Raw genomic sequence first — 15,499 nt, forward strand, 5'->3', positions numbered from 1 at the left:
CAGCAAGTTACGTGTCATTGGTGTCAGTGGGAGGAATAGTGCCCCATCATTGGTGTCACTGATACTAATGATGGGGAATTATTCCTCCAGTGACACCAATGATGGGGCACTATTCCTCCCCCCACTGACACCAACGATGGGGCACTATTCCTCCCCCCACTGACACCAACAATAGGGTCCCCCCACTGACACCAACGATGGGGCACTATTCCTCCCCCCACTGACACCGATGGGGCACTATTCCACCCCCCCACTGACACCAGTGATGGAACACTATTCCTACCCCCACTGACACCAATGTTGGTACACTATCCCCCCTACTGACACCAATGATGGGGCACTATTCCCCTCCACTGACACCGACGACGTACTATTCCTCCCACTGAGACCAATGATGGGACACTTTTCCTCCCACTGACACCAATGATGGGGCACTATTCCCCCCACTGACACCAATGACGGGGCACTATTCCCCCCACTGACACCAATGACGTACTATTCCTCCCACTGACACCAATGACGGGGCACTATTCCCCCCCACTGACACCAATGACGGGGCACTATTCCTCCCACTGACACCAATGACGGGGCACTATTCCTCCCACTGACACCAATGACGGGGCACTATTCCTCCCACTGACACCAATGATGGGGCACTATTCCTCCCACTGACACCAATGATGGGGCACGTTTCTTCCCACTGACACCAATGATGGGGCACGTTTCTTCCCACTGACACCAATGATGGGGCACGTTTCTTCCCACTGACACCAATGATGGGGCACGTTTCTTCCCACTGACACCAATGATGGGGCACGTTTCTTCCCACTGACACCAACGGGGGGGGCACTATTCCTCCCACTGACACCAATGGGGGGGCACTATTCCTCCCACTGACACCAATGATGGGGCACTATTCCCCCCCACTGACACCAATGACGTACTATTCCTCCCACTGACACCAATGACGGGGCACTATTCCTCCCACTGACACCAATGACGGGGCACTATTCCCCCCCACTGACACCAATGACGGGGCACTATTCCCCCCCACTGACACCAATGACGGGGCACTATTCCTCCCACTGACACCAATGATGGGGCACTATTCCTCCCACTGACACCAATGATGGGGCACGTTTCTTCCCACTGACACCTATGATGGGGCACGTTTCTTCCCACTGACACCAATGATGGGGCACGTTTCTTCCCACTGACACCAATGATGGGGCACGTTTCTTCCCACTGACACCAATGATGGGGCACGTTTCTTCCCACTGACACCAATGGGGGGGGCACTATTCCTCCCACTGACACCAATGGGGGGGCACTATTCCTCCCACTGACACCAATGATGGGGCACTATTCCCCCCCACTGACACCAATGACGTACTATTCCTCCCACTGACACCAATGACGGGGCACTATTCCCCCCCACTGACACCAATGACAGGGCACTATTCCTCCCACTGACACCAATGATGGGGCACTATTCCTCCCACTGACACCAATGATGGGGCACTATTCCTCCCACTGACACCAATGATGGGGCACTATTCCTCCCACTGACACCAATGATGGGGCACTATTCCTCCCACTGACACCAATAATGGGGCACTATTCCTCCCACTGACACCAATGATGGGGCACGTTTCTTCCCACTGACACCAATGATGGGGCACGTTTCTTCCCACTGACACCAATGATGGGGCACGTTTCTTCCCACTGACACCAATGATGGGGCACGTTTCTTCCCACTGACACCAATGGGGGGGGCACTATTCCTCCCACTGACACCAATGGGGGGGCACTATTCCTCCCACTGACACCAATGGGGGGGCACTATTCCTCCCACTGACACCAATGATGGGGCACTATTCCTCCCACTGACACCAATGATGGGGCACTATTCCTCCCACTGACACTAATGATGAGGCACAATTCTTCCCACTGACACCAATGATGGGGCACTATTCCTCCCACTGACACTAATGATGGGGCACTATTCCCCCCACTGACACCAATGATGGGGCACTATTCCTCCCACTGACACCAATGATGGGGCACTATTCCTCCCACTGACACCAATGATGGGGCACTATTTCGCTCCATAAGACACACTTGGGGGGAAATGTCTGTGCGTCTTATGGAGCGACTGGCCCAGTATTCCCGCCGCCGTTGTATGTCCGCAGTCTCTGGTCATCTCCTGTACCATGTCCGCATTTGTTCATAGTTTTTTTTTTTAAACTATAGTTCGGCACTCCAGCGGTCTGAGGGACAGTGAACTGGCCCCCTGTTTAAAAAGTTTGAGGACCCCTGTTCTAGATTGTGGGTGATCTATTGCTGTCATCAAATACAATGTGGTCCTGCATTATATGTGGAGGAGGCAAGTGTGCGACCACAGCTTGGGAGCACCTTAGATAGAAGGCAGTGTGGGACCAGTTGCACAAATAGAGGGAGTCTGCCAGAGTGAGGAATAAAGTATTCCACCTTTTCCCAGCACCCTTCAACTTTGGGCGTGGGCTTTAAGAAAAAAAAAAAAAAAAAAGAAGGAAAAACTCCATCTTAAAGAGAACCAATCACAAGTAAGCCTTTGTAAGAATATGAACATTCTGTTTTAAATTCTTAGAATTATTCTCTTTCAGTGAAATTGTACTTTAAACAACATGATAGTTTCAGATCTCCCTCAAGATCTCTGCATTTGAGTTTCTGGGTCTGTCCACCTACTTAGTTGTTATGATGGGTCCATAAGGGGGGATATCCTCCTGCGCTTAGTATGGGTAAGTCCCTATCTACTAGCTGCAATCACTCAACCTCAACCAATAAGTAATAAATACGGTGCATTAAATAGTGAAGCGCTCCCAAATTATCTAAAAAAACTAATATACCCTCTGTGCATACCATAAATACCCACTGAACTTAAAAATAATTGATATTAAAGGTGATAAAAAACATTATAAACTAAATCAATTAGTGGCAAAAATTCCTAAACACCTCTCATATGTACCAATATACTATTACCTCTTAATAGATCTGTGATAAAAAATAACAAATATAAAATCCATGATAAATACTCAAATAACAGTGATGAAAACGATTATCATAATAATACTAATTCATGAAAAATGTGACAAATCGTGATACTTGTGACAAACCTAAAAAAATAAAAAAAAAAAATATAGTGATTCTGCAATAAATTATATAATACATATGGCTTGTGATAAACCCTATAACAAAATAAAAAATAGAATAAAATAAATCGCTTCTTAAATCAGTGAAAAAAATATATAAATAGACTCAGTGTTTCAGAATAAACTCAAAATAGTCCATGCAAAAATGTGAAACACTCTGTGATCTTCACTTCTAGTGCTCAAGAAAGGAATCCTCCAACGGCAGCAATGCCTGCTCACCTCCCCTCCTCGACCCACACAGGGCCAAAAGGCAAAAGACTCTCCTTAAAGGCAATCCTTTCCTCCAGACAACTCAGCCAGGAACCTCAGGACTTCCACTCCACCTCCTCTCACCACGTCCTATAGGACACAAACAAAAGCTTCCCATAGTGTAACACCGTTTATTAGAAGTAATATGGCATAACAAACTTTCCCACTCACATGTAATCTTTGAATACAACGCTTTTCCACCTCACATCATGGGTGTATTCTCATACAGGGAGGGAAACCAATATGGCCGCTACGTCCGGACAAAACGTCCCCACGTGACCGGAAGTGACGTAATCTCGTACTGGGAATGGTGTTCCAGTACGAGATTACGTCACTTCCGGTCACGTGGGGACGTTTTGTCCGGACGTAGCGGCCATATTGGTTTCCCTCCCTGTATGAGAATACACCCATGATGTGAGGTGGAAAAGCGTTGTATTCAAAGATTACATGTGAGTGGGAAAGTTTGTTATGCCATATTACTTCTAATAAACGGTGTTACACTATGGGAAGCTTTTGTTTGTGTCCTATATGACGTGGTGAGAGGAGGTAGAGTGGAAGTCCTGAGGTTCCTGGCTGAGTTGTCTGGAGGAAAGGATTGCCTTTAAGGAGAGTCTTTTGCCTTTTGGCCCTGTGTGGGTCGAGGAGGGGAGGTGAGCAGGCATTGCTGCCGTTGGAGGATTCCTTTCTTGAGCACTAGAAGTGAAGATCACAGAGTGTTTCACATTTTTGCATGGACTATTTTGAGTTTATTCTGAAACACTGAGTCTATTTATATATTTTTTTCACTGATTTAAGAAGCGATTTATTTTATTCTATTTTTTATTTTGTTATAGGGTTTATCACAAGCCATATGTATTATATAATTTATTGCAGAATCACTATATTTTTTTTTTTGATTTTTTAGGTTTGTCACAAGTATCACGATTTGTCACATTTTTCATGAATTAGTATTATTATGATAATCGTTTTCATCACTGTTATTTGAGTATTTATCATGGATTTTATATTTGTTATTTTTTATCACAGATCTATTAAGAGGTAATAATATATTGGTACATATGAGAGGTGTTTAGGAATTTTTGCCACTAATTGATTTAGTTTATAATGTTTTTTATCACCTTTAATATCAATTATTTTTAAGTTCAGTGGGTATTTATGGTATGCACAGAGGGTATATTAGTTTTTTTAGATAATTTGGGAGCGCTTCACTATTTAATGCACGGTATGATGGGTCCATGCTCTCCTTTGGGTTTTATTTACTTTAAATTATAGATAATGCAGTAGGAGGTACTAGACAGCCGAAATCTCCCAGGTGGTTGGGAACAGCATTGGCTGGAAGATCTCAATGCTGGAATATATATCTCAGTATAACTCAGCCCATCAGGCTTGCTAACTAAAATATTACTTTCGGGTGGAAAGACTCTTTTTTTTAAAGGATTTCAATTGAATACAGAATGTGTTTTTCAACTTTAAGATACCTTAACAGCTTTCCCAGTAAATAAAGAGTCGGTGGCACCACTCTTAAAAGTCCTTGTTTGTTCCAGTTGTATCAGACCTTTGTGGTATTGTAAGGCAATCCGAGCGGTCACACCAGACCCAGTAGGACTGCGATCAACCTAAAAGATTTAAATAAATAATTAACAAGGTAGGAAACGTCACCCCAAAATATGGGTATCTTTTTCATAAAATGTGTCTATATAAGAAACGTTCTAAAGGAGATAAAAGTCAACGTGATGGAACACATGATCTCCTGTGAAGAAGATACCATACAAAAGTATGTGACCACCTGGCTCCTGTGGGCCTGGGATACCCTGATCCAACATCGAGGTCATAAACCTACATGTCGATGGGAGCTCTTGAAGTAGACTGCGCTGTTATCCCCAGGGTACCTTGGTTCGTTGATTGAGTGTTCGGGTCAGTTAATATCAGTTTGATGATTCTTAGAGGTGTAGCTGTTGGATTAGGGTTTTGGTCCATCTGTCGTGGAGGTTAAATTATTCTCCATGGTCCCCACCAACCTAAAACTAACATGCAAGCCCCTTTGGGCTATAGGGTATTAGAGCTTAGGGGGGTGTATATTGGGTTTAAAGCTCCATGGGGTCTTATAGCTTCATCCCCACTTCTTCATGGAGCGATCAGATTCAATGATTGGAGAAAGCAGACAATATATCCCTCGTGGTGCCGTTGATACGAGTCCCTATTTAAAGAGCAAGTGACTATGGTACCTTTGCACGGTTAGGGTACCACAGCCATTAAACTTTGTCACCGGGCAGGCTGGACCTCTTATGTATTATCAAGATCGGCTGAATTTCAGCTATTATCTATGAATGCCACCTGGTACTATCTAGAACAGTGGTTCTCAACCTGTGGGTCGCGACCCCTTTGGGGGTCAAACGACCCTTTCACAGGGGTCCCCTAAGACCATCAGAAAACACATATTTCCGATGTGTAAAGAGTAGCTACTGTGTAGAAAGCAGCTGCTGTGTTGAAAGCAGCTACTCTGTTAAAAGCAGCTACTGTGTTGAAAGCAGCAGTATTGGAGGTAAAACGACACTCATGAATTATAATTACTGGGTAAATAATTTTATGGTTGGGGGTCACCACAACATGAGGGACTGTATTAAAGGGTCACGGCATTAGGAAGGTTGAGAACCACTGCTCTAGAAGTTCAGACAGTATAGTATAATCTCTGTGGCTAGTAGGATTAATCCGATTAAGATGATCCTTTTGCTGAAATGTTTGTATGTATTGTCCCATATGCCAGTAGTGGTTCCCAAGGCATTTTTTTAAATAACTAGACAGTTTACCTCATACATCTGGTCCAATACCTGCCATAAACTTACACTTTCCAGTTTACAGCAGCCCAGGGATGAAGCAGGTATGGTTCTACCGGACTTATACCTATATTATCTGGCAGAGCAGATGAAATACCTGTCTACCTGCACTGAAATCACGCAGCTGATTATGGCTGAAACTCACTTGGCCAACACCTTGAACATATAGCAGCTACTGAAAGGACCTGAGGCTATGAAGGTATTGCTACCTAGAGTCAATATACCTTTGCTTATCCTGGCAGGAGACTAAAAAAAACTTTCTGGTTTTATAATATAGTGTCAGGATATAGACACACACACACAATAAAATTCGAACACAAGAACTAGTTGTCAACATACCTTTATGGCCCTATTCACATGCATGCCCTCCGTTTTGTCTCGGGGGATTGTAGACTGATCAGAACAGAAACGGAGGTCACATATGTGACATCTGTTTCCTTTCACATTTTTCCTCCATTTTGTGATGGAGGCAAAAAAAAAAAAAAAAAGACCCAAGTGTACACTAAGGACAATCGGATGTAAACAAACATGCATCTGCCTACACCTGCCCATATCTGGTTATACCTGGATGCAACCTTCTTGTGTTCAGTCCAACCAGCCTCAACAGACCCGGATGTAAACAGACGCACATCAACTTACATCCGACCACCCATAAGGACACATTGCAGTCCTTTTTTGATCTATCTAATCATGGGCATATTACTATTTACTTCTCAATAGAACAATATATCATTCATTCTACCAATGATGAATTTTTCTGATAAAATGTTTCATAGATTCCTTTCAACATATTCTTTTTAATTTGCATTCTGTGCACCTTTCAAAACCATTAATAGATTAGATAAAACAAAAACTAAGACATAAACATATCAGCAAGGACCTTGAGTCCCACCTCTCCAGAAGCACACCAGGACTTGCGGACAGTTTGACAGTCAAGTTCCCAGGTTTGTGTGGCTGAGCCATTCTTGGCATCTCCTTCAGCCCTAATCACTGGAACAGCTTGTAACAATCACTGCCAAATTAATAGGCATGTGTACAAATATCTACAATATGTTCAAATGTTTTTCTATTTCAGCAAGCTTTCATGTTAAAACAATTCATAAAGAGATTTCTATAATCATCGCCCCCATTTAAAGGAGACCTGACGGCTGCTGTTATCCTGATTTAATGGTTTCGATACTTTCCCCATCACTGACATTAAAAGGAGAAGTTGGGGGTAGTTATACATCCACACTCATCTCTATCATCAGTCTGATGCAGCAGCTGTCTCTCACTGGCTCGTAGCCTGAGAACTGAGTGATCACATGACGGCTGATCACTTAGTTCTCAATCCTGTCAGAGTGGAGAGCAGTGACTGTCAGTCACCAATCTCCGCTCTGCCCCTCCAGCACTCACTGAAGTGCTGGGCTGGAGAGGCGGTGGGCACAGCTGCCTTGATCCTGGCAATATGATCTTTCTAGAGTCTGGAATGGCTCTGTGACCTCAGCAGACAGCAGATTTTAGTCCATTGTCAGCTGATTCTGAGTCACATGGGAGCAAAAGTAAGTGCACTCCTGTGATCCAGAAGAGAAGAATGACCAAAAAACATTTGACCATGCTTCTCTTTTAGAGAGGTGCAACGATCAGGAATTTACAGTACTTCACACATGCTTGTTCCATGTCAGACTTGCTAAAACCAAATAAAAACAACTAGTGTTCTACATACATCTCCCAGTACAGATTTCCTAAATGATTATTCCTCTTCCACCAAGAAACTCCCACTGCCTGCTGCTTACAGATCCCAGGATTTACAAGGACAAGGAATGCAATGACAGATTTTTTTTTTTAATCTGTGGTGCCACCTACTGGTCATACCACGTATCTCTGCCTGGACATATAATTATATAGGTACATTTATTTGATTGAACTTCAGCTCGCCAGGTGATGCAACGTAAGACAAGGTAATCTTTATTGTTTAACCACTAGCCTACAGGGCACTTATACCCCCTTCCTGCCCAGGCCAATTTTCAGCTTTCAGCGCTGTTACACTTTGAATGAAAATTGCGCGGTCATGTAACACTGTACCCAAATGAAATTTTTATCTTTTTTTTGTGACAGATAGAGCTTTATTTTGGTGGTATTTAATCACCTCTGGGTTTTTTATTTTTTCTTAAACTAAAAACCACTGAAAATTTTGAAGAAAAAAAAAACGTTTCTTAGTTTTTGTTATAACATTTTGTAAATAAGTGATTTTTTTCCTTCACTGATGTGCGCTAATGAGGCTATAGTGATGGGCACTGATAGGCTGCACTGATGGACACTGACAGGTGGCACTGATGGGTACTGATGAGGAGGCACTGGTAGGTGGCACTGATGGGCATTGACAGGCATCACTAATGGCCACTGAAAGGCAGCACTGATACATGGCACGGATAGGCGGCACTGATAGGTGGCACTGTTAGGCGGCACTGATAGGTAGGACTGACGGGCGGCACTGATGCACACTGATAGGCGGCACTGACTGCATTGATAGGTGGCATTGATGTGCATTGGTAGACACTGATGGGCACTGGCAGGTGGCATGGATGAGCACTGAGAGCTGGCACTGATGAACACTGACGTGTGGTACTGCTGGGGCTACACAAATCATCAGGGCACACTGATCATCAGTGCCCTGATGAACAGTGTACATGTCCCCTCCGAGGAATGCCGATCACCGGCTCTCCTCTCGAGCTGTCAGCGTGACAGCTCGTGAGGAGAGAAATGCCGATAACCGGCATTTCCCTGTTTACATGTGGTCAGCTGTGATTGGACACAGCTGATCACATGACCGAGCCGTCATCTACGGCTCTTTCCGTTGATCGGTGATCCGCTGCGTCCGAGGGACACACGCACCGCCGATCGCCACGCATGCGCAGTTAGAATAGGAGGACATCATATGACGTCCTCCCAGAACGAGAGAACCGCCTTGCGCCCGTCGTAAATGTTTTTCTTAAAATAACATGCCATAGTTACCTGTTACATAAAGAGAAACTCCACTTTTGTTGAGATAAAAAAATTTCCCTCTGGGTGATCTATGTACATCTCAAGGATTTTAACAAACTGTTGCAGATTCCGACCTTTTGTTATTCTGAAGAAATAGCTGTTTGTTTGTCTGTGTCCTTGCAATGTGAATCAGAGTGACTTTAGAATTATCAATCAGCTTCTGCACCTAATAAGGAAAGTGGTAGAGTCTGCATCCATTTAGACATGATTTCCCTTTGGGAGCATCTTGAGGATCTCACCAAATATTACATTTTTGTTGCAGGGGATACCCAAAATCTGAATAACAATAAATCTGACTTGCATCTTAGCACAGTATTCTGGGAAAATCAGTAAGTCAATAACACAAGCAGGAAATGACTGGAGAGCATTCTGTATACCATCTGTGTACAGAACACCTCAAGGTAGTCATATTGCTTTGCATTTGACAGAAAATGACAGCACCTCAGATTGAAAAGGAAAGGTAATCTTTTGTAACATGAAGCCTGGGTCCACATCTGTGTTGTGCGGTATATTGGATGCGCTTCACACAGGAACCACACCGCAATCCTGTGCAAATCACATGTGATTTGTGTGTGGTGCGATTGAAACTATACATTTTGTATGGCTCTAATTGCATCGCAGCCGCACCAAAAAGGTGCAATACCCTTGTTTTGGTCCGCACTAGAATTGGATCGCATGGGTATTCACACCAATGCTATCCGATTCTGCACATCGCACCGCGTTTTGTGGAGAGTGGTTCACATGAACGGGGTGCGATTCTGATGCGGTCTGGAATTCGCAGCGTTTTCTGTGCAAATTCCGCACCGCATCAGTGTGAACCCAGACTAAAGTACAGTATCACAATTGTATATGTTATATATATTTTTTTGCCACTTTTTTCCACAAAAGTGGAGTTACCCTTTAAAGTGTTACTAAACCCAGGACCCTGCATTCACTATATCTGGTCTCCCACAGTACACAGAACATGGAAGTGCAATTATATTAGTAAATCTAAACTGCTTTTCTTATCATCAGTTAGAGCAGTCTTGTGACTTCTATCAGTGTCCAGCAGAGCACTGGATCAAGGTTGTAGGAGGAGGTTTAATTCTCTCCTAAGGCTGCATAACCCCTGACCCTCTCTCTGGACAGCACTGATTGGCTCCATGCTGATCACATGCACTCTCCCGATGAAAAGAAAAAAAAAAAAAACTCTCTAGCAATACACACCAAACAGAGCATGTGAAGCTTGCCCCCCCGAGGCCCTGTTTTATCAGCAGATGGATGGGGGACAGTAGATTAAGGGGAGGATAAGAGAAAAGAAGATCAAACTGCCTTTTTACACAATGCAGAGGGGTAACCCCTTAGGTTCTACAGTGAGTAAAACAAGCATGCTTATGGCAGGGGTACTGAATTAATACTCATGAAAGTCTGACCAGTAACATTTTCTTCCAACAGAGGTTAAAACAGCATTTTTGCCCCTTCACTACTGTCCTCTGCCCCATAACATCTCTCCCCACACTACTGTCCTCTGCCCCATAACATCTCTCCCCACACTACTGTCCTCTGCCCCTTCACATCTCTCCCCACACTACTGTCCTCTGCCCCTTCACATCTCTCCCCACACTACTGTCCTCTGCCCCTTCACATCTCTCCCCACACTACTGTCCTCTGCCCCTTCACATCTCTCCCCGCACTACTGTCCTCTGCCCCTTCACATCTCTCCCCGCACTACTGTCCTCTGCCCCTTCACATCTCTCCCCGCACTACTGTCCTCTGCCCCTTCACATCTCTCCCCACACTACTTTCCTCTGCCCCTTCACATCTCTCCCCCACACTACTTTCCTCTGCCCCATAACATCTCTCCCCGCACTACTTTCCTCTGCCCCTTCACATCTCTCCCCACACTACTATCCTCTGCCCCTTCACATCTCTCCCCACACTACTGTCCTCTGCCGCTTCACATCTCTCCCCACACTACTGTCCTCTGCCCCTTCACATCTCTCCCCACACTACTGTCCTCTGCCCCTTCACATCTCTCCCCACACTACTGTCCTCTGCCGCTTCACATCTCTCCCCACACTACTGTCCTCTGCCCCTTCACATCTCTCCCCACACTACTGTCCTCTGCCCCTTCACATCTCTCCCCACACTACTGTCCTCTGCCGCTTCACATTTCTCCCCACACTACTGTACTCTGCCGCTTCACATCTCTCCCCAAAACTACTGTCCTCTGCCGCTTCACATCTCTCCCCACACTACTGTCCTCTGCCCCATAACATCTCTCCCCCACACTACTGTCCTCTGCCCCTTCACATTTCTCCCCACACTACTGTCCTCTGCCGCTTCACATCTCTCCCCACACTACTGTCCTCTGCCGCTTCACATCTCTCCCCACACTACTGTCCTCTGCCCCTTCACATCTCTCCCCACACTACTGTCCTCTGCCCCTTCACATCTCTCCCCACACTACTGTCCTCTGCCGCTTCACATCTCTCCCCACACTACTGTCCTCTGCCCCATAACATCTCTCCCCCACACTACTGTCCTCTGCCCCTTCACATCTCTCCCCACACTACTGTCCTCTGCCCCTTCACATCTCTCCCCACACTACTGTCCTCTGCCCCTTCACATCTCTCCCCACACTACTGTCCTCTGCCGCTTCACATCTCTCCCCACACTACTGTCCTCTGCCCCATAACATCTCTCCCCCACACTACTGTCCTCTGCCCCTTCACATTTCTCCCCACACTACTGTCCTCTGCCGCTTCACATCTCTCCCCACACTACTGTACTCTGCCGCTTCACATCTCTCCCCAAAACTACTGTCCTCTGCCGCTTCACATCTCTCCCCAAAACTACTGTCCTCTGCCGCTTCACATCTCTCCCCACACTACTGTCCTCTGCCCCATAACATCTCTCCCCCACACTACTGTCCTCTGCCCCTTCACATTTCTCCCCACATTACTGTCCTCTGCCCCTTCACATCTCTCCCCACACTACTGTCCTCTGCCCCTTCACATCTCTCCCCACACTACTGTCCTCTGCCCCTTCACATCTCTCCCCACTACTGTCCTCTGCCCCTTCACATCTCTCCCCACACTACTGTCCTCTGCCCCTTCACATCTCTCCCCACACTACTGTCCTCTGCCCCTTCACATCTCTCCCCACACTACTGTCCTCTGCCCCTTCACATCTCTCCCCAAAACTACTGTCCTCTGCCCCTTCACATCTCTCCCCACTACTGTCCTTTGCCCCTTCACATCTCTCCCCACACTACTGTCCTCTGCCCCTTCACATCTCTCCCCACTACTGTCCTCTGCCCCTTCACATCTATCCCCACTACTGTCCTCTGCCCCTTCACATCTCTCCCCCACACTACTGTCCTCTGCCCCTTCACATCTCTCCCCAAAACTACTGTCCTCTGCCCCTTCACATCTCTCCCCACACTACTGTCCTCTGCCCCTTCACATCTCTCCCCACACTACTGTCCTCTGCCCCTTCACATCTCTCCCCCACACTACTGTCCTCTGCCCCTTCACATCTCTCCCCACACTACTGTCCTCTGCCCCTTCACATCTCTCCCCAAAACTACTGTCCTCTGCCCCTTCACATCTCTCCCCACAATACTGTCCTCTGCCCCTTCACATCTCTCCCCACACTACTGTCCTCTGCCCCTTCACATCTCTCCCCACACTACTGTCCTCTGCCCCTTCACATCTCTCCCCAAAACTACTGTTCTCTGCCCCTTCACATCTCTCCCCACACTACTGTCCTCTGCCCCATAACATCTCTCCCCGCACTACTGTCCTCTGCCCCATAACATCTCTCCCCACACTACTGTCCTCTGCCCCATAACATCTCTCCCCACACTACTGTCCTCTGCCCCTTCACATCTCTCCCTCACACTACTGTCCTCTGCCCCTTCACATCTCTCCCCACACTACTGTCCTCTGCCCCTTCACATCTCTCCCCACAATACTGTCCTCTGCCCCTTCACATCTCTCCCCACACTACTGTCCTCTGCCCCTTCACATCTCTCCCCACAATACTGTCCTCTGCCCCTTCACATCTCTCCCCACACTACTGTCCTCTGCCCCTTCACATCTCTCCCCAAAACTACTGTCCTCTGCCCCTTCACATCTCTCCCCACAATACTGTCCTCTGCCCCTTCGCATCTCTCCCCACACTACTGTCCTCTGCCCCTTCACATCTCTCCCCACACTACTGTCCTCTGCCCCTTCACATCTCTCCCCACACTACTGTCCTCTGCCCCTTCACATCTCTCCCCGCACTACTGTCCTCTGCCCCTTCACATAACACCCAGCAGAACTGTGCCCCCTTCACATGCCCCCCAAACACTGCCCTCCTTTACATCTCCTTCCCCACAGCACAGCCCTCCCCTACATCGCTCCCAACAGCACTGCCCCCCCACATCAAAAATCCCCCCCCCCTTTGAACAGTAGTGTTCTCTGCCCTTTTCTCTCATCAACCCCCCCCCCCCCCCCCACACACACACACCACTACCCCCTTTACACCCCACCCCCGTAGTATACTCTGCCCTCCTCACATCAACCCCACCCCCCACTTCACATCCCTACCCCACAGTACTGTCCTCTGTGCCTTCACATCCCACCACAATGCCCCCCCCCCTCACATCACAAATCCCCGCCCTTTAGATCACCCCTTCACAGCACTGCCCCCTTTACATCACCCCCCCACCACCATATGCACAGAGCACTGCCCCTCTTCACATTTTGCCCCCCTTTACATCACACACACATCCAGAGTAGTGTCCCCGGCCCCCCCCTAACACTCCTACCTTAGAGCGGAGAGCGTGAGGTGGAGCATTTCTGGATCAGGTGTGGGAAGCACTGTACACCATCAAGCAGGACCGCTTCTTCCCCCCCATCCTCTGCCACTGTTATAAAAGCAGAGCAGACAGCAGAAGACAGAACATTTCTGGAGCAAGTGTGGAATAAAAGCACAGAATTGAACAGAGCGTTGAACGGGAGCTGGCATAACATTTCTGGATTGGATGCAGGAAGAACAGCATTGAATAGAGCGCAGGAGCTGCAGAGGTTAACTTTTTGTATTAACCAGCAGGTGATTGGCTGCTAGCACTGCCTTGCTTCCAATCAGCTGCTGGTTAACTTGAAAAGTTAACCCTGGCAGCTCTCGCGTTCTATTCAATGCTGTATTGTGCTTCCCACATCTGATCCAGAAATGTTATGACAGCTCCTGCCCTGGCGCTCTGTTCAATTCTGTGCTGTTATTTCACACTCGCTACAGAAATGTTCCGTCTCCTGCTGCCCACTCTGCTGTTATAACAGGATGGGGGGAAGAAGAAGTGGCTCCTAAATGGCATGACTGGGTTTGGATGAAACAGTGGCTAGGTCGGCATCCGGACCGCGGTCCGCCATTTAGGGATGCCTGCTTTATGGCATACACTGACTGATTTTACTTTTGTGGATTTAGTAACACTTTAAGATGGATTGATTTTTTGGGAGATAAATTTGCCTAAATGTCAGAACAAGTGGCAGCGTGATGATTGAAGGAGTGACTGCTTCTGACAGCGTCATTTCACACAGGTGGTTTTACATTGTGACAATAGATTGATACCTGGGAATCTGCGAATATACAGATATTGGCACTGGGCTCCTCACTGTAAGCATCCTTTCCATCAGTCAGTATTGTGCCATATAAGAAAGACAGATCTTCACTCTCTGGATGGATAATTTTAACCTGAAAAAGAATTCAGAAAGACCATTCAGTAAATGTTTACAGAGAGAGGAGGTGTTAGTTCTATTACTTGCTGAAAGAAGAATTATTAGTATGTATGTTAATCTATCAGTCACCAGACAGGAGAACAGATTACTGGGTACAAAGGACAGGACTTGTCAGTGGATGGGGAGGAGCAGGCAGTGTACCCCTACCTGAGCCTTCACAGCATCAGTCACTGCAGCTGCAACATCTACCAGATCCCTCGTCTTAGAGGTGCACACATCCAGGCCAAACCTCTCTGCACTTACAAAGGCATAGAATGCTCCTCCATATGCGATGTCCACGACTACTGTCCCATAGCCGGGAACATCAACCATGACATCTGCACACACAAAACATCAGGGGAGCGTCAGGTAAGACAGATGGTTTTCGTAAGGAATAAAGTTGGCCATACACTGTTAGATTTTAATCTATAATGTTCTTGAAGGTTCATTTGATTTT

The 15,499-nt window shown here is 46.7% G+C and overlaps 1 protein-coding gene across 1 annotated transcript in view; it reads right to left on the reverse strand.

Annotated features, from left to right (window-relative positions):
* L3HYPDH (trans-L-3-hydroxyproline dehydratase) overlaps positions 1-15,499 on the reverse strand; it is a 35,683-nt gene that overhangs the window by 9,679 nt on the left and 10,505 nt on the right. Inside the window, exons 2-4 of the mRNA XM_089676537.1 lie at positions 15,211-15,380; positions 14,897-15,019; positions 4,919-5,056 (exon numbers count right to left, since the gene is read on the reverse strand). Of these exons, the coding sequence (XP_089532663.1) occupies positions 4,919-5,056; positions 14,897-15,019; positions 15,211-15,380 (431 nt within the window). The remainder of the gene's footprint in view (positions 1-4,918; positions 5,057-14,896; positions 15,020-15,210; positions 15,381-15,499) is intronic.

This window comes from Staurois parvus, unplaced genomic scaffold (assembly GCF_062004578.1).
Source record: "Staurois parvus isolate SC_StPar_1 unplaced genomic scaffold, SC_StPar_1.0 ptg000171l, whole genome shotgun sequence".
NCBI lineage: Eukaryota > Metazoa > Chordata > Amphibia > Anura > Ranidae > Staurois > Staurois parvus.